This window comes from Triturus cristatus, chromosome 4_1 (assembly GCF_964204655.1).
Source record: "Triturus cristatus chromosome 4_1, aTriCri1.1, whole genome shotgun sequence".
Classification (NCBI taxonomy): Eukaryota; Metazoa; Chordata; class Amphibia; order Caudata; family Salamandridae; genus Triturus; species Triturus cristatus.
Window position 1 is genome coordinate 551,231,953 of NC_140585.1, and position 21,077 is coordinate 551,253,029.

General features: G+C 45.5%; 1 protein-coding gene across 1 annotated transcript in view; it reads left to right on the forward strand.

Annotated features, from left to right (window-relative positions):
* DHTKD1 (dehydrogenase E1 and transketolase domain containing 1) overlaps positions 1-21,077 on the forward strand; it is a 1,328,309-nt gene that overhangs the window by 454,579 nt on the left and 852,653 nt on the right. The window contains exon 6 of the mRNA XM_085652869.1: positions 11,646-11,817. Coding sequence (XP_085508995.1) covers positions 11,646-11,817 — 172 coding nt within the window. The remainder of the gene's footprint in view (positions 1-11,645; positions 11,818-21,077) is intronic.

The window sequence follows — 21,077 nt, forward strand, 5'->3', positions numbered from 1 at the left end:
CAGTGGTGATGGAGTCTCTGGCCTGTATATTGCTACAGCGCCATGCACGGGCGGCGCTGAGCTTCCTTCAGCGGCCATTGGCAGTGTCCATGTATGCAGACGACATGGTCTTGTATGTGCGAGAGCCGTCGGTGTATCTGGAACAACTCATTAGAGAGTATATTAGATGTGAATGGCATTCAGGCCTGGGAATCAATAGAAACAAATTGTTAGTGATCTCTCTAACAGTAGGCACGACAAGGGTCGAACTGGGATACCCATTAGAATGGAGTGCAGATCCGGTTAAATACCTGGGTATTTGGATACACAGAGACCCACAGACCGTTATACGCACGAACTATGGTACTGCGATTTCTCGACTTGAAGATCATGTCACTAGATGGATACGGCTACCATTAATGTTTGCTGACAGGGTGGCTTTGATTAAAATGGTGGTCTTACCGAAGTTTTTATATGTGTTTGTGAACATACCCATTATATTGAAGCAACATTTTTTTTCTACATTGTGCGCATTACTGATCACGTTGATCTGGGGAGGTAAAAAGCCGCGAGTTAAATGGGAGGTATTAACGTTGCCGTATGAGTTGGGTGGGTTCACAGTGCCTGACATGCAGTTATACTATCTGTGTGCACAAGCGCAATATGCCTTTTATTGGCACAGCACTCCTCCCTACACACCGCATGTTGCGGTAGAGGCAGGGGCGGTCTATCTCATACCACTAAAAGCAATGATTGTTAATAACACGGTGTTTGAGAGGGATGAAGTAGATACTGTGCAATGTACATCTCATGCATGGTGTGAACTAGGGAAGCGGGCCCAGAAGTTACCACTGTATGCACCGGCAATGCCACTGTTGCACCATAAGGCGATTTCTGTGTCGAGTGAAACGGGATCACTAAAGTTGTTACAGAGTGCAGGTGCGCATACTATGGGCAATGTCTTTCCCAGTGGTAAATGTATTGATCACCAGGCTTTTATGGGAGAGGAGGATAAGCATGTCATGTTGACCTTTATATACAGTAGGCTACGAGCTGCAGTGAGGGTACTGTATCCCTTTTTCCCTGATGAACCGCCAACTCTGGGGACTTTACAACGTATATATACTACGCAAACTCTGTATAAATTGGTTGCTCGATTGTATAAAGCCTCACAGGTTGATGAGACGGTGGTTAGTTTAGGCCCCATGGGCAAATGGAATGCGATATTGCCTCAAACGTTAACGGAGGAAGAATGGGCAGTTTGCTGTAGGCTAACAGGTCAATTTACTGCAAATGGGAATCTCAGGCTCATCCACTATAAGTATGTTCATCAGATGTACTATACGCCAGCACAACTCTATAAATACGGCCTGAGAGATTCGCACTGTTGTAAGCGATATGGCGCAGATAATGCTGATTTTCGACATTTGGCATGGAGTTGTCCCAAGGTGGCTGACTACTGGGAGAAAGTTACATTGGCTTTAACAGAGATGGTGGGTGAACATATAATATGTGATATGAAGATTTGTTTCTTAGGGATTGTGATACAGCATAAAACTAAACATCGGAAATTGGTGGCTATGGCATTATTATTGGCCAAGCGACGAGTCTTCATGCATTGAGATGGCAGTCCTGCACCGAAGGTTTCACATTGGCTGAAAGATCTAGCGTATTGTCGTGATCAACTCACTTACTATGCGGAGGAACTGCCAAGTGCCTCGCGGCCTCGCGGCCACGTGACGTCTGGGGTCCATTTACTGCCTATATGTCAGCCAAATCAACTGACCAATGACATTCTATGTGATGCTAGTGAGTTTATTATGTGTTTTTGCTATCGAAAGTGCTTTAATATCATCTCTGTTCAAATTAACACTGTATCAACTTGCTGCTATGTGTTCTGAAATGAAGTGAAAACAATGATGATGTTATGCTGAAGTTATAATATGAAAATCCATAAATAAAAATGTAATAACCTTTGCCAAGTAAGAAACAACTGAAGAGACTGAAGTAAAGGACTGCCCCTTGCTGAGGGTTCTGGGGTTGGCCTGCAGTTTGCTGTTTTAACCAAGAAAAGGCTAAAGGGACTTACCTGTGTGCTGTGTCCCCCTGCTTGAAAGGACTTTGCTGTGTCCTGAAGTAATTTATCCACAAGGGCCTGAGCTGAGCTGGCTCCCTGTTGTGGAAACTCAGGAACACAAAAATTTCCAGGAGAGTCTCAGCGGAGCTGTGTGCCTGTGCTCGTTGCAGCCTGAGACCCTTGTAAGGAGTGCCCTGTGATCCTGGGCACCTGGAGTCCAAGCGAGGATCAACGACGCTGTGTGCGTGTGCTTTTTGCAGCCTCAACTCTTTGTGCGGATTGTCCAGTTTTCTTGTGTACCGGAATCCAAGTGAGTTTCATCGACGCTGTGTGCGTGTGCTTTGTGCAGCGTGAGACCTTCATGAGGATTGCCTTGTTATCGTGCACACCCGGAATCCAAGTGAGTCTCATCGACGCTGTGTGCGTGTGCTTTGTGCAGCGTGAGACCTTCGTGAGGATTGCGTTATCATCATGCACCCGGAGTCCAAGTGAGTCTCAACGACACTGTGTGCGTGTGCTTTGTGCAGCGCGAGACCTTCGTGAGGATTGCCTTGCTAATGTGCACCCGGAGTTAAAGTGAGTCTCAGCGTCACTGTGCGTGTGTACTTCGTGCAGCCTGAGACCTTCGTGTGGAGTGCCCGGTGATCGTGCACCTGAAGTTCAAGGGAGTCTCAGCGACGCTGTGTGCATGTGCACTGTGGCAGCCTGAGATCTTCGTAGTAGTAGCAGTATCTGTGCAGACCGGCAGCCCCAGTGGAGCTGAGCTGCTGGCCGAAGCCCACCGTTGCCAATTTACAAAGATTGCATCGGGAGGCCCAAGTCGCTGGACGAGGAGAGGAGAGTGAGTTTGTGCCCCCCAGGTAACGTGTGTCGACTCCTGGGGCGGGTTCGGAGGGAGACACTCTCGGCCTCTCTCTCATTCCGGCAACGAGGAGCTCTGCTCCGGCTCCTATCACGGCCCGTATTGCCAAGGGAGTGGCAGTACCGGGGCCGGAGTGAAGAGCTGCACTTTTTGTTACACCATACCTGTGTTGGGGGCAACGGTTGACAGAGGCTGAGTGCGAGTCAGAAGGAGTGGCGGAGAGACCGCCTAAGGCACCGTGATCGGTGCCGGAGTGTATTACGCAACATCGTATTTCTGCATAACGGAGTACCTGATAGTTGTATTTCACATTGCATCATTTCTGCATAACGGAGTACCTGATTAGTGTATTTCGCATTGCATTATTCCTATATAACAAACTACCTGATTACTGTATTACGCATTGCCTTATTTCTGCATATTGACGTACCTGATGGTTGTATTACGCGTTGAATTATTTTACATTGCAAAGTGCCTGTTACACATTGCATTATTTTTACATTGAAACGTGCCTGTTTGTTGCGTTAAGCAAAGCATTATTGTTACATTGCAAAAGTGCCTGATTTTAGCATTACGAACTGCATAACATGGTATTAGGATTACAGTGGAATGTTTAGAAGTGCTCATTAATATTGTCAGAATTTATAAGGGCTGGCTGGCCTAACAACCAGCCAGAAGAAATAGTACACATACTCATATGTTGGATTTATATCGTGTGGTCTTATCGTATATCTTATAAAACTCGTGTGGAGTCTATTTGTGGTGTCATCATTGGGTTGCTGTGAGCGTGGTTGCAAATACTTTACACATTTATCAAAAGTTGGTCGCACTCTGCTCGTCATACCAGCAAGTTGCCCCAAGGAACTGTGGTACCTCGAAACACGTGTCCAGGGATGGCTAACGCAACACATACTGTTCTTTATACATCGTGGCATAGGCGTACCCGCCGTCGCCACTACATTTACCACAGTCCTTTGGGGCTACTTGCTGGTGTGACGAGCAGTGTGCGACCAACCTTTGCATAATTTATTACGGCTCCCTTGAGCCAACGGGCTGACGAGCCTTGGATCTGCACCTGCGCGCCATGAGAGGTACTTGACCTGTTTTAATTACATTTGGCAGTCCACACGGCACCCCTTTACACTGACCTGCTCCCTGCTGACGAGAGGCAACTACCTCGAAACACGTGTCCAGGGATGGCTAACGCAACACATACTGTTCTTTATACATCGTGGCATAGGCGTACCCGCCGTCGCCACTACATTTACCACAGTCCTTTGGGGCTACTTGCTGGTGTGACGAGCAGTGTGCGACCAACCTTTGCATAATTTATTACGGCTCCCTTGAGCCAACGGGCTGACGAGCCTTGGATCTGCACCTGCGCGCCATGAGAGGTACTTGACCTGTTTTAATTACATTTGGCAGTCCACACGGCACCCCTTTACACTGACCAGCTCCCTGCTGACGAGAGGCAACTACCTCGAAACACGTGTCCAGGGATGGCTAACGCAACACATACTGTTCTTTATACATCGTGGCATAGGCGTACCCGCCGTCGCCACTACATTTACCACAGTCCTTTGGGGCTACTTGCTGGTGTGACGAGCAGTGTGCGACCAACCTTTGCATAATTTATTACGGCTCCCTTGAGCCAACGGGCTGACGAGCCTTGGATCTGCACCTGCGCGCCATGAGAGGTACTTGACCTGTTTTAATTACATTTGGCAGTCCACACGGCACCCCTTTACACTGACCTGCTCCCTGCTGACGAGAGGCAACTACCTCGAAACACGTGTCCAGGGATGGCTAACGCAACACATACTGTTCTTTATACATCGTGGCATAGGCGTACCCGCCGTCGCCACTACATTTACCACAGTCCTTTGGGGCTACTTGCTGGTGTGACGAGCAGTGTGCGACCAACCTTTGCATAATTTATTACGGCTCCCTTGAGCCAACGGGCTGACGAGCCTTGGATCTGCACCTGCGCGCCATGAGAGGTACTTGACCTGTTTTAATTACATTTGGCAGTCCACACGGCATCCCTTTACACTGACCTGCTCCCTGCTGACGAGAGGCAACTACCTCGAAACACGTGTCCAGGGATGGCTAACGCAACACATACTGTTCTTTATACATCGTGGCATAGGCGTACCCGCCGTCGCCACTACATTTACCACAGTCCTTTGGGGCTACTTGCTGGTGTGACGAGCAGTGTGCGACCAACCTTTGCATAATTTATTACGGCTCCCTTGAGCCAACGGGCTGACGAGCCTTGGATCTGCACCTGCGCGCCATGAGAGGTACTTGACCTGTTTTAATTACATTTGGCAGTCCACACGGCACCCCTTTACACTGACCTGCTCCCTGCTGACGAGAGGCAACTACCTCGAAACACGTGTCCAGGGATGGCTAACGCAACACATACTGTTCTTTATACATCGTGGCATAGGCGTACCTGCCGTCGCCACTACATTTACCACAGTCCTTTGGGGCTACTTGCTGGTGTGACGAGCAGTGTGCGACCAACCTTTGCATAATTTATTACGGCTCCCTTGAGCCAACGGGCTGACGAGCCTTGGATCTGCACCTGCGCGCCATGAGAGGTACTTGACCTGTTTTAATTACATTTGGCAGTCCACACGGCACCCCTTTACACTGACCTGCTCCCTGCTGACGAGAGGCAACTACCTCGAAACACGTGTCCAGGGATGGCTAACGCAACACATACTGTTCTTTATACATCGTGGCATAGGCGTACCCGCCGTCGCCACTACATTTACCACAGTCCTTTGGGGCTACTTGCTGGTGTGACGAGCAGTGTGCGACCAACCTTTGCATAATACTTTACACATTTGCCTTGAAGATAAGCCTGACTGCTCGTGCCAAGCTACCAAGGGGGTGAGCAGGGGCTATCTCAGAAGGTGACCTTACTTTCTCTGACGTGGAAACGCGAATCCCTATTTAACCTAAGGTACCTACCTCAGCCAACCCGGGATCCTGGGTCCAACAGTAACTTATTTTCTTGGCTTCCCGAGTAAGGTAGAGCGCTTCTCACAATTCATTGTAAAACATAGCAATGAAAAGCAGTTGGTACAGTAAAAAGTGAAGATCTTCAATTGCTTGTGTAGGTTGAGGTTGGAATGCATTTGCGGAATCTTAAGAGATAGGAGCAGTTTAGGCCAGGTGTCGGTTAAAGTGAAGAGCTTTGAAGTTGACATGACATGGTCAATCAGAAACCCTGCGAGAGAGAGTTCCATTTTCTTGTGGCACTTTCAGAGAAGTATTCCATTTATATATCTCTCGTGCTTGAACGTGGAGGGGGGATTTCGAGCAATTGAGGGTTTTGTGAACCTCGGCCTGCACCTGAGACTTTCAGTTTCTCAGAGAGGTATGAGGGTAAAGAGGAGAGTAGAGCTTTAGCAGTGATCCAGTTTCATTTTTTTTTAAATTGAGCTCTTGCCTCTATGGGAATCCACTAAAGGGATTGTAGAATATGGGAAATGTTATCACATTTCTTGTGTCCTGTCACGAAACAGCCTGCCTCATGTACGATTGCTCTGAGAGGACCGAAGTGGTCTTTAGGAATGCCAGAAAGGAGTTCAATTCCGTAGTCCAGTCTGGAGAGCACAAGTGCCAGATTTAATGTTGTGTGCTGGTATGAGGTTCCTGATTCCCCAAAAGTACCTTAGCTGAAAATGGGCACCCTTAGAGATGGAGGCGATCTAGTTATGGAAATTCAGACATCTGTTGAGGGTGAATCCCAAAGATTTGGCATTCTGAATGATGGACGAGCTGCCGTCAATATCTGAGGGGGGATCCATCCAGTCTTGAATCTGCAAGTGAGCTCTTTTTGGAGGGATGAAAAACAATTCTGTTTTTGCTAGGATTAGTTTTATGTTGTTGTTAGCCATCTAAGCTTGAGTTTTATTCAGGGAGTTGGATGATGGGAGAAGTCTTCCAGGCATGATACCTTCAAGTAAATTTGTGTGTCATCAGCGAAGGTGACTCCTGAGTTACTGAGGATTGTACAGGGGAATTCCAGGTAGAGTTTGAAAAGGCTTGAGGAAAGAAGCAAATCTTGAGGGACCCCTTGCTGCTGGCTGACTGGGTCTGAGACCGAGTTCCCACTTTTTACAATTTGGGAGTTGTTTGTTAGGTATGTGGTTAACCACTAAAGGACAACACCCTCAATACTCGTTCATTGCTGCAAGGTGTCTAATAAAGCCTGGTGGTTGACCAACTGTGTCAATTGCTGAAGAGAGGTCTAGGAGCACAAGTAGACAGGAATTGCAGAGGTGCATCGTCCATAATCTGCAGAACTGCAGTCTCAGTGCTTTTACCGCAACAGAATCCAGATTGAAGGGAGTCAAAGACGTTGTTTTCTTGTATGTGTGCTGAAAGTTTGGAGGCTATGCAAGTTTTAATCACCTTGCCTAGGACAGTTGAAGTCGTTAGGGTCTAGAGATTGTTTTTTTAGGAGAGGAGAATTTGACAGCTTTTTAGACAGTCTGTGAAGAATCCTGAGTCAGTGATGAGTTAACCAGGGTTGTCCAAATGGGGAGAAGCAGTTTAGCTAAGGATTTACTTATGGAGCCTGGAATGGTGTCACATAATGGTTAGAGTTTCACCGTTGAGAGAGTTTGTATTAGATCTGCCTCTGAGATTGGGGGAGGGAAGGACCATGATTTCAGTGCCTTGCAAGGCAGTATGTCCTAGATTATATTGTAGACATTGGTCTAAAGGAAGATGTTAATGCCTTTGAATTTTTTGTTTTGTCAAGAAGTCTACAAAGTTGTTGCCAAGGATCTCAGATGGCTTAAATTAGGTTTAGAGGGTTTTTTTTGGCTTGATTAATTACTTTAAAACGTTGTTTTGGTCTATTGTTGGCTGTATGAAGTAGTGATCTGATACGTGGTGCCTTTGCTAAAGAGATGTGGCTTTTGTACTTTTGCCTCGCAGCGCAAAGCTTTGTTAGACTTAATGGTTAGGGTGCATGCTGCCCGTCTTTCTCCAATTTTCAGATATATTTCCTTTCTTCGTAGAGGGCTTTGGGTTACCAGGGGAAACAGGGTTTGGATCTAGTGTATTTGTTCTTGATGGATGCGAATTCCCAGATCAGGGAGTCCATGCAGTAGTTAAAATTCTCGGTGGCTCAGTTGATGTCAGGTTGAGGAACTATCTAGATGAGTTTCGATAGGGCTAGGTTGACCATGGTGTCAATATTGATGTTAATGGTGTCTCTAAACCAGATCTTTTCTTTTTTCAGTTGTCCACGGGTTTTCTTGTTTAAGAAACACACTATCAAGGGAATCTGGTGGTGATCCCAACAATCAACCAGGATGGGGTCACTGGACGAAAGAAGAGGTGTTCTGGAGATGAATACATTGAGAGTATCGCTTTTGCTGGTGTGGGTTTCTGAAAGTGTTGGTGAAGGTAATTTTCGTCTAGAAAAGTTGCAAAGTGGTCAAGTTGTTTATGTCCTTCAGAACCCCAGTGGACGTTGAAGTCACAGAGAAATATAGTGTTGATTAGAGCTGATTAATTGTGCAGTGAAGAATTCCATGCACTTTTTGATGAAGGTGTTCGTTTGATCAGGGGGTGGCAGACTACTTTAAACCTTAGGTTAGAAGAGGCTATGAAATGATTTCCAGTGATAAACACTCAAAGGATTGAAAGCAGGTGTTGGGAAGCCGCCTGTAGCTGCTGAGATAGTTTCTGTGGATGAACAGTAGTCCACCTTGTCTACCATCCCGGTTCTTTCTCAAAATGGAGTGGGGAGACAGCAGGATCGGAATAACGCTGTTGTGGTATTCTTCTGCCAGGTTTCTGTAAGGATCAGGATGTTGATGTTATGGTTGATGTTGGTGTCTGACATCTCCAGGCAGTTTTAGACTGCAGAGTGGCAGTTATGCAGTATGCAAGTGAGAAGGTAACTTGCAGGTTTATGCTGGTGGTAATATAGATCAGGTTAGAGAGTACGTTGTGATTTTGGGTGGGTTCAGGGAATGAATCTTGTGTAGATAATGGAGGGGATGGGGAGGCTGTTTTGTTTTCGGCTGGGGGACTTGACTTTTTGAGGCATTGGTGTTTTAATAGCTTTTTACAAGGTTTTGTACTTCTTACCCTTTGAGTGGAGATTATGCTTGTTTGGGTCAGGTGGAACGATTATCCTGAGGGATTGAGATTAGAGAGGAGCTCTTGAACTGCCCCAGATGTAGTGGGTAGCATTTGTGAGAGATAAGTGAGTTGTTGAAACTAGAGAAGGTCTGGGTAAGGATGTCTGTTTTCTTTTAAACATAAGATATAGAGGATAGGAGTGCAGTGAAAGGAGGCCAGTGGTGTATAGGGGACGACTGAGTCTTATGATGTGCTTTCATGATAGCCATTAGGGAGGGCCCATGGATCTGAGGAGTCTGATGCGTGTGGGTTAGAGTGGACTAAAGTGGAGAGTTGAGGTGAGAAGGTTTTGGACAGCTGGTCCTCTATGGTGAAGGAGCGTTGCAACCCCCACCGCCTGCCAGCGTCCTCAAAACTTGAAAAATAAAACCTAAATAAAACAGGCTTATTATTGTTTTATATTTTGAGTTCTAACGGCCAAGTCTTGAGGGTGGGGCCTTCGCAGGGTCAATCACGGAGGGGTGGTGGTGGGCACTGCTGTCAGTGTGCATGTGGGTTTGGCCGGCTGTCATAGGATGGCTGAATTGACATGCGCACTGAGATGTCTAAAACCCAAGCTGCGTTGCACAGGCGGCCAGACTCACTGAGAGCGCAGACCCAGGGCACGCAGGGCAATCCTTACACTGCTGTCATGCAGCAGCGTCTTGATTGGCTGCAGTGTAATCTGTGAGCCTGTGCTGCAATGGAGCCAGAGAGGAGCAGAAGGACAGCAATGAGTCGGGCTGCAGGTAAGTTATTTTAGTTTGTTTGTTTTAGTTTTTTCACTTCAAGTAGGTAACTCCCTTTTAGAGTGGGTTCCCTAGTTATGATTTATAGGTGTGGGTAGGCCCTTTACCATTCTGGTCCTGAAGAAGCACCACAGACCATTTACAGACTACAAGGGCGTGAAACATGTTGACACGATTTAACCTCACCTACATACACTTAGCTACTGAGGTACAACATACCCCTATAGTAGCACTAACCAATTCTGATTTTTAAGTCTGTCAGGGGTGTCTGTATATTAAAGTATAATTTGATATCCCCTAATCCGTTTTAATCCACCTTCTTTCACTATCACTGCCACCCCACTTGATTGAACACCCTCGCACTCATCAGAAGGCGGTAACAATTAAAAGATCCTTTGTGGGACCTGTTGGGCATTGTAGCGCCGGCCTGATGAGGAGCACCTGCCCGATCCTGAAGCATGACATCCCTAGGAGTGTGTGAGGGAAGCAAGAGACAATCGTAAGGATTGCCCTTGGTGTCTTGTCTAGAACCTAGTACTCTTTATCTTTAGGAACAGTATCCCCTTGTTGAATTGACCATTATTTCGGCGCATGAATACTGGACCTTTGTCTGCTCTTAAACCCATATATATATATATATATATCAAGTTTAGGCAGATTGTGATAATTTGCAGCCCAGTCTAAGATGTCTGTGTAGTAACTGGGCCTTTAGTTGTATTGTAGAATGTAGAGTGTCAGTAGGTCATATAGAATTAGTATAAATGTTAGAACGTATGGGATTCATTCTGCGTTTGCCCTGCTTACTGCTGCGTGCACCCTTTTTAGTGCTGTACTAGATTACTTCAGTAAAGAAGAATAACCACTACATTGTCTGTGTGGTTACTACATGAATTTTGGCGACCTCTTGCTCAGAATATGAATAAGTGCTCCATCAATCCGATAGGTGTTCCAGGCAGTAGCTCTGGAAACACTGGGGGTATCACAGGGCCTCGGTCAGCTTTGGAGGTAATTTCTTGCAAGAGCGGTTCTCCAGCCACGATAAGCGAGGTTGAATCGGAGCTAGACTGTATTGTACCCACTGTGCCATAGGAGTGGCATCTAATTTCATTAAACCCTACTCTAACATAAGGACATACAATATTTGAGCCCTGACGAAGTTCTCATCTTGAGAACAAAACGTGTTGCCTGAACATATAATCACCAGTTTCAAGTGAATTAACTGATTGCAAATACTTTATTAAAAATCAAACACTGATCTTCTGGACTTCATCACTTGACTTCCTTTCTATTAGACTCTATAAAATAAGTCGCCTCTGCCACATTCAAGCCTCCCTTAAGTGCTAACCTCAGATTTGTCGAGGCTGAGTGACAGCTTTATGAGTAATTATACTCTAAGATGGTGTCACTTAGTGATAGTGTCACTGGAAATAGAGCCTGAGATACAAATAATCAAACATATGAGCCTGACTGAGTTTGGATTCGAGTCGTATGCAGCCTGGGTGGCAGGAGATGATCGAGTCCAAAAGGTAACTATGCAAAGTTTCCATGCAGGCACTTCTTATGCAGCTGACAGATTCTATCTATATTTGGATGACTGGTCATTGAAGGCTTTCATAGGCAATTAAGTGTTATTTGAATAAGAAATGATTACATGCATAAGCCCGAAAGCATTTAGTTTTAAATGATTAGTGTGCATTGCTTTTTGTTACTATTTAATTCTGCTACACTAGGCTACCACATGTGATTTTACGAGCACAAATTCGTACTTTAGTTTGAAACAATTTATAATTGTTACATGTTTTATCTTCCTCTCTGACAGGTTCATGGAGATGCTTCCTTTTCTGGTCAAGGCATTGTTCCTGAGACGTTCACACTTTCAAACTTACCACATTATCGCGTTGGTGGAAGTATCCATCTGATTGTTAATAACCAGCTTGGTTTTACCACTCCAGCTGAGAGGGGGAGATCTTCCCTGTACTGCAGTGATGTTGGTATGTGCAACAATCGACACAATGTAGCCTTAAAAAAAAACCCACCAGAATTAGAAAAAAATTGTACTTCCATTCAATTATGTCAGTATTGCGTTGCTGCCTCCATAGTACAAGGGGATATTTAGTCTGAGTGTCCAGCTAATATAATAAAAATGGTAACTCCAAAATTAGACTGAGATGGAACACTTGTAGTCAAGCTTCACGCCACTTACTCTCCCACCCTGATGTCCTGCCTTGGCGAGTAGGGTTTGACTTTCTGTGGAGCATCCTGCACTGTATCCCAAGACTATAGTTGAGGTTACACTTTTTGACTGTACTGGGAGGTTTATCAGGTCAGTGACGTTCTAAATTCACCCTGAAGAGATGAGAGGGGGAGAAGAGGCTTAAAGGCAGTCGTGTTTATAGAATATTGGTCTAAGTATGCCAGTAGGTTTTGAGGACTGACCAAACAGTGTGGCCTGAGTTGGCGGTTAATTGACTTCCTTTGCACTGCTGCAGAATTGCTGCATAGCGAATACAGACCTGAAGAAGATGCAGTCAAGGCATGGCGCTGAGAAATGTGTGTGTGAAGGCTTGGAGCAGAGCAGAATGTGTTGTATTGTAACATTTATTGCTCTTCCAGGGGATCCTCATCAATATTCATAAGCACTGAATTGTTCCGCCCATGTGTGGGGACCCCATAGAACGTCTTAAATGATATGTAGCAATCCTCTACGTAATATATATATATGTATATATGTATATATATATATATATATATATATATATATATATATATATATATATAATATATATATATATATATTTTTTTTTTTTTGTGTTGATCCCATTTATTCGAGGTACATTTTTAACTGTGAATGGTTCAAAGTAGGAAACTGTCTTAATTTCAGGAATTTCCTGTAACAAGTATAATGTGAAATTCCCAAAATTATGCAAATTACACCGGCGTAATTTAAATATCGCCACTGCCTATTTTGCACTCGACCGTCAGGATAGTAAAGTAAAGTAGTTCAAAGTGTTCTCAGGGGGTTAGAGGATGAGAACTCAGCAGATCATCTAAAATCAATAAAAAAAAAAATATCTAGCTAACGCTTTCGCTTATAAGGCCATTTAAAAAAAAATTCTATACACAGTATTGGGCATATAAATGAGAGGGTGCTTCACATGTTAAATCAGCATCATATCTATTGGTCACGGTGCAGTTGAGGGAACAGCTCCTGCTGTTCCACTTGGACAGAGCTCAATCAGCAAACATGGAATGATGACTTTGCTCTCTTGAGGGAGTCCCTGAGGGAACTTGACCTCTTGTTCTTATTGGTCTCTCATTGTGCAGGCCGGTCAGCACTTTTTTTTTTTGAAAAAACTTTCTTTATTGGCATTTATAGATAGTGAAACACGCAGGCACATGCGATATCGTCATTATCACATAGATTTACATTTCAAGTGCGCCCAGTCACAGTTCTTACGATCTAGCAGCCTCTCGGCCCTTCAGGCCGTTCATCGCTGTCCTGAGTGGGGCTGCAGATGTGTGCCCGGGTCCAGCCTCTGGGTGTGCCCTACTGGAGTGCGCCACGATCGCCTCGCCGCAGGGGTGCCGTGCAATGTGACTGAACCCCCTGTGAGGGGCGTCGCAGAGGCTATAGAAGTGCGGCCGTTGAGTAACCACGAACTAACTGGGGGTTAAAAACCAGGGAAAGGGGGGTGCACTGTGTCGCCCATCAGGAGTACTGGTAGCTGCGTGCTCTCGAGGCAGGACCATCATGTGGGAGAGGGCCGGTGTGGTCGCGGATGCGGAGATGGGGAGAGGGGGGGGGGGGGCAGGAGCATCGCGCCTGGCCTATGAGGACTCTGGCTGTGGGGCCTGTGGTGACAACCTCTGCGAGACACACCGGGTGCTGGACCTGCCTGCGCATTACCCAGGGTGGATTCCGGAGTGGCGGGCGCCCCCGAGGGGTCTATCAGTCTCGAGCTCGCCGCAGCCTCAGTTTCCTGCGTGAATGTGTGCATGAGCATGGCCCAGGGCATGGAGATCGGGTGTTTGCGCATCCCACGGGCCTCCTCCGTTCTGAGTGTGGTTTCCTCCGCCTTGCCCCACTTCCGGACGGCCCCCACCCATGCTGCTATGGGGGCCCCCCCCGGCGCCTTCCAATGCATAGCAATGCATTGTTTAGCGAGGATCAGCATTAAGAAGGCAAACCTCCTCTCCACCTTCTGCCGCTTATGCCGTCCATGAATTCCCAGCGCACACGCCTCCCATGTGCCCAGGTCCTGGAACCCTGTAACCGTCTCTAGGGCAGCGTGAATTGTGTGCCAGTAACTGTAGAGTGTCGGACAGTCCCAAAACATGTGCCTAAACGAGGCAGCAGGCTCCAGGCATCTAGGGCAGCCAAACACCCCCTCGGGGAAATATTTCTGCAACTTTTCGGGGGTTAGATACGCTCTATGCAGGATATGCAACTGTATGTTCTTAAACCGATAGTTGCGGGACACTTTCTTGGTGTATTCTAGAGCCCTCGCCCACTCCCTATCATGCAGGGGCCGTTGGAAGTCATCTTCCCAGTGTTCTCTAAGGGTCGCCAGCGTAGGACTTCGCAGGGCTCTCACCGCTTTGTATATCCATGTGACTAGATGGCGGCCGGGCCCCATCTGGAGTACCGCATGGATGACAGGGTGTGGAGGGGGCTCCGCATCAATCCCCCCCCACTGCCTACGGCAGTCCATGAGAAGCTGTCTATGTCGCAGGAATTGGCCCCCGGGGACCTCGAAGTCTCCGACCAGCGCCCCAAAGGGCTGCAGGCTCTCCCCAGAGAACAGCATCCCCACCTCTGTTACCGCGTGATCCGTCCACACCCGCAGCATTTGCTCCATATAGTCTCTACGTAATATATATATATATACATATATTACCTACTGGCAGTCGCCAGTAGGTAGTTATAGTTAGGACCTATTTTCCATAGGAAATCCGCAACATTCTATTTGGAATAACGTAGGCGCCGATTGACGAATCTTCGTGAAAGTTTCCAAACTTTTGGCCAGCTCCGGTCCGCTCCTATCCTGAAAATTTCACGGGGATTCGTCAAGCGGGGGCCGAGAAAAAAGGGGGGTCCCAAAACGCTTTTTCCCAATGCATTTTCCCATAGGACCTGTTGACGCAGCTACAGCCCGAACTGCTGAACGGAATTACACCAAATTTGGCAAAGAGGTAGTCCTCAGATCAAAGCAAAAACCAAAGGAAATGATGGACGGAGTGTTGAACATTGCAAGCACTCACCCCCAGTCAACTGATCTGGGTTTAATCCATCACCATTCTTTAGCCCACTCTGCCACCCCAGTTCAGACATGGCCATATGCAAATCAGTCTGACCCTGTGCCTCATGGGAACAGTCCAGCCCAAACTGCCAAGCCATGTCTTTCCTGGACCGGAAACAAGCTTCCTAGGACCGGTTTCTGGCATTTCAGCCGTCTTCAGCCAGGCTTGCTTGAATCCAGTGGCAAAGTGAGCAAGGGACTCACGTCTGAGCATACCCTGCCAACTTATGGCGAACAAAGCAAAAACCAAAGGAAATGATGGACGGAGTGTTGAACATTGCAAGCACTCACCCCCAGTCAACTGATCTGGGTTTAATCCATCACCATTCTTTAGCCCACTCTGCCACCCCAGTTCAGACATGGCCATATGCAAATCAGTCTGACCCTGTGCCTCATGGGAACAGTCCAGCCCAAACTGCCAAGCCATGTCTTTCCTGGACCGGAAACAAGCTTCCTAGGACCGGTTTCTGGCATTTCAGCCGTCTTCAGCCAGGCTTGCTTGAATCCAGTGGCAAAGTGAGCAAGGGACTCACGTCTGAGCATACCCTGCCAACTTATGGCGAACAAAGCAAAAACCAAAGGAAATGATGGACGGAGTGTTGAACATTGCAAGCACTCACCCCCAGTCAACTGATCTGGGTTTAATCCATCACCATTCTTTAGCCCACTCTGCCACCCCAGTTCAGACATGGCCATATGCAAATCAGTCTGACCCTGTGCCTCATGGGAACAGTCCAGCCCAAACTGCCAAGCCATGTCTTTCCTGGACCGGAAACAAGCTTCCTAGGACCGGTTTCTGGCATTTCAGCCGTCTTCAGCCAGGCTTGCTTGAATCCAGTGGCAAAGTGAGCAAGGGACTCACGTCTGAGCATACCCTGCCAACTTATGGCGAACAAAGCAAAAACCAAAGGAAATGATGGACGGAGTGTTGAACATTGCAAGCACTCACCCCCAGTCAACTGATCTGGGTTTAATCCATCACCATTCTTTAGCCCACTCTGCCACCCCAGTTCAGACATGGCCATATGCAAATCAGTCTGACCCTGTGCCTCATGGGAACAGTCCAGCCCAAACTGCCAAGCCATGTCTTTCCTGGACCGGAAACAAGCTTCCTAGGACCGGTTTCTGGCATTTCAGCCGTCTTCAGCCAGGCTTGCTTGAATCCAGTGGCAAAGTGAGCAAGGGACTCACGTCTGAGCATACCCTGCCAACTTATGGCGAACAAAGCAAAAACCAAAGGAAATGATGGACGGAGTGTTGAACATTGCAAGCACTCACCCCCAGTCAACTGATCTGGGTTTAATCCATCACCATTCTTTAGCCCACTCTGCCACCCCAGTTCAGACATGGCCATATGCAAATCAGTCTGACCCTGTGCCTCATGGGAACAGTCCAGCCCAAACTGCCAAGCCATGTCTTTCCTGGACCGGAAACAAGCTTCCTAGGACCGGTTTCTGGCATTTCAGCCGTCTTCAGCCAGGCTTGCTTGAATCCAGTGGCAAAGTGAGCAAGGGACTCACGTCTGAGCATACCCTGCCAACTTATGGCGAACAAAGCAAAAACCAGTAGTCCTCAGTTCAGACTCGTGCCTTTTGCTTAAATGGTGTAAATCCGTTCAGTAGTTCCTGAGAAAATTAGAGTTAAAAATATAGATATATCTGGGCAGAGCCTAACCACACAACTCATCGTGAGATCTGATTGGCTGTCAGTACTTCATCCAAGAAGTGTTGGCAGCCATCTTGGGACCAATATACATGATAGCACCTCATTAAAAAGCATTGCAGTTAATAGAAGGTTTTAAGACTTTAGTTACATTATAAATCATTTGTTGATGGTACCATACTCATTTTAGGAATTGTGGTGGGTTCTAAGATGATTTTACCATGTAAAAAAGCCTTCTGCTGTGATATCATGAATCATGTTTGAGAGAAAACTATTTTCTCACAGAGGTTTGGAAGGTGATCTCTAAGCTAAACTGAGAGCATATTTTCTGTAAATTCACATTATCTTTCTCAGTCATGTGAGAATGAAGTCTGACATTCTCAGTAAAACATGTACATCCAACAAGGGCAGAGACTGTCAGTTGATTCCTTTGTGTTCTACTGCAGCTTCCCAGAGTGTTCTAAAGAACAACTAGAGCGCTAACAGTCGTACTTATGACAAACGTATTGCACACCTGAAGCCATCTTGATTGGAATAAAGTGGTAACTCTTAAAACATTTAATTTAAAAAGGAACAAAATGAGGGGGTTCATTTTGCCATAGAAAGTATGATTAGTGCTGTAGAAAGAAAAATTAGGGCACATTTTGAGTGACTTCTCAAATCCTCTTCTATTTCATTAAAAAATTCTGACATGCAGACTGAAACATGCACTTTCAATACCAGCAGCAGACTTCCCTGGTGAGCAGTAGCTTCACTACAGTGATCTAATAAGCAACTAGAGTGCTAACATTCTGAATTTATGGCAAATGTGTGACACATCTGAATGCCTTCTTGATGGAATCAAAGTAAAAAACTGAAAGTATTTCCTACTGAGGAGACTATAGTAAATGAGGAAATTAGGACACTTCATAACAAATAAGTCTCCCAAAATGGCCACCAGAGACAAAAGAGCCCAAATGTAGCCCAAATATCACCCAGATGTAGCCCAAGTATAGCCCAATTGCAGAATGTCCCAGAGTGTTCTAACGAACAACTAGAGCGCTAACAGTCTTACTTATGACAAAAGTATGGCACACCTGAAGCCATCTTTATTGGAATAAAGTGGTAACTCTTAAAACATTTAATTTACAAAGGAACAAAATGAGGGGGTTCGTTTTGCCATAAAAATTATGATTAGTGCTGCAGAAAGAAAAATTAGGGCACATTTTGACTTCTCAAATCCTCTTCTATTTCATAAAAAAAGTCTGACATGCAGACTGAAACATGCACTTTGAATACCAGCAGCAGACTTCCCTGGTGAGCAGTAGCTTTACTACAGTGATCTAATGAGCAACGAGAGTGCTAACATTCAGAATTTACGGCAAATGTGTGACACATCTGAATGCCTTCTTGATGAAACCAAAGTAAAAAACAAAGTATTTCCTACTGAGGAGACTGCAGTAAATGAGGAAATTAGGAAACTTCATAACAAATAAATCTCCCAAGACGGCCACCAGAGACAAAAGAGCCCAAATGTAGCCCAAATATCACCCAGATGTAGCCCAAGTATAGCCCAATGACAGAATGTCCCAGAGTGTTCTAACGAACAACTAGAGCGCTAACAGTCTTACTTATGACAAAAGTATGGCACACCTGAAGCCATCTTTATTGGAATAAAGTGGTAACTCTTAAAACATTTAATTTAAAAAGGAACACAATGAGGGGGTTCATTTTGCCATAGAAATTATGATTAATGCTGAAGAAAGAAAAATTAGGGCACATTTTGAGTGACTTCTCAAATCCTCTTCTATTTCATTAAAAAATTCTGATATGCAGACTGAAACATGCACTTTTAATACCAGCAGCAGACTTCCGTGGTGAGCAGTAGCTTTACTACAGTGATCTAATGAGCAACTAGAGTGCTATCATTCAGAATTTATGGCAAATGTGTGACACATCTGAATGCCTTCTTGATGGAATCAAAGTAAAAAACTGAAAGCATTTCCTACTGAGGAGATTGCAGTAAATGAGGAAATTAGGAAACTTCATAACAAATAAATCTCCCAAGATGGCCACAAGAGACGAAAGAGCCCAAATGCAGCACAAATATCACCCAGATGTAGCCCAGATGTAGCCCAATGACAGAAGTGTGCAAAACACTTATTTTTTGTGTATTTGCAGTTTTGTATAGTGCAGACTTGTCAGGTATTGGAGTGCTTTACATGAGCATCGGTTACATCACACAAGATCAAATTCATTTTGGTTGTAGACATGGGGAGATTACGTGATTTGACCAGAATCACAGAATGTTGTGCTGAAGCAGAAACTCCAACCTGGTTCCCCAGTTGCAAAGTCTGCAGCTCTGGAAGTAACACCACATCCTCTCCCCTAGGTGCAACATTTAATCAAGTGGTCAACTGGATAAAAAAACATAAAGATTACAAATAATTTTAAAGTTCTTTGTCGCTATTTGAAAACTCAGAAAATATGTCCTCATTTTAGTTTTTTAGAGCACTAAATGTTGTAATCTCTGTAGAAAGACACCTGGAGCCAGAAGGTATTCTTAAGCCATCTTTATTCAGTCTCCAGTTCAGGTTACATCTGTCTCTACTCCAGCCAGCCTAGTGTGGTACCAGCCCCACCAGGAGCAGCCTCCCTAGCTGCTCAGCCCATCTTCAACTGCCAACACTCATCCACTCAGACACCCAGGCATTCCATGCATCACAAGCACACCAACATTCTATGACCTTCTCACGCTCTGGCTGAGCAGCTAGTGGCAGCAGTGCTGGACTGCAATGTTAATCAATTAAGTAGATTTGATACATTTGATAAGCAATATCTCCCATCCCTCCCTAAAAGAATAAAACATTTTGAAGCAACAATAACATTACCAGAAATACATTTGAAGCATTTTGCATTAAACACTAAGACGTAATGCACTACAACGCAAAGGGTAAAAGACCCCACACAACCAAAGCCCCAATGTATAACTAAAAGTAGCTCTAAAGATAGCATACCCTACAACTACAACAATCCCAAGAAAAAGGGAACCAAACATGTATATGGATCGTCACCCATAGAAACTCCCATGAAGGGACATACATAAGTACTGCGCGCAACTAAAACTCAACCCTGTGTAACACTAACTCAACCCTGTGTGAGGGTTAACCGTAAAAATATGTACATTAGTACTGCGCGCAACTATCTATGGACAAAGCCATAACCCAACCCAGTGTGAGGGTTAACCTAGGTACTCCAAACCCCTTGAAGAGGTTACACACTCCCATGTAGAAGTAACCAAACGTTAAATCGAAAAGAGCTCTTGACCCCCTTGTGGAGGTTACTTACCCCTATGGGAGTAACAAACGTATAACTTAGGGCTGTTACCCATAACCTTCCCTCGTGTATGAAACAATGTGATGACCACCCACAGGAAAAAACAAAATCACTGTAAAATAGAAGACCCATTTTCAAACTCAAAACCTGTGGCATCACTACACACTAAACTGTAGAAAAGAACATACACAAGGGCTAGTACACAAACTTCGACTAGTACCCAAACTTCGACCACCCCTTTTGTAAGGGAACTGTGAGTGGAAAACACACTCACAAACCCGCCTCAAAGAAAAGGCCGCGTGTAACGCTTAATGTGAACCATAACCACAATCTCACCCCAGAGCAGGGGTTCCGTTAACACTTCATGGGAAGGAACTAGAACCAAACCCATACCAATCCCTAAACTAAGGGAGCGTGTAACCACTGCCCAATAACAACACTAATAGGACATCCCTTGCGTAAGGGCACTAAACCTGTGGAAATTGAACCACTGAGGACAGAACACCTCAAACTTACTCTCACTAACCAAACCAGGCATAGAAAGCACTGACTGTTAACACATCCATTGTGAAAACACTTTGAGGAACAAGACGTGTTCAAATTTTTACATTGCCCCAACACATTGCACAGACGAATAAGGCACACTGCTGGAACAGATTACCTTAAAAAAAAAAAACTACAAAATCAACACATGGCATGCTTGAAAATTAATTAGAAACAGCACGTAAATAAACAAAACCTAGAAACAAGAAGACCATCGTGAAAGTTCACACCAGAGTGAAGAGCATCATCGTGCCAGAGTGAAGAACATCGTCGCGCGACAGCGGTGGTCCTGTCAGCATGACTCCTCAAACTTTATTGAACATAATCCAACAGACAGAGACGCGGTTGGCGATATGCGTGATTGGCAATCACAAACTGAGGAAAAATTTGTTTCCAAAGATGGCGGCACGTTTTTTCACGCCGCACCGGGT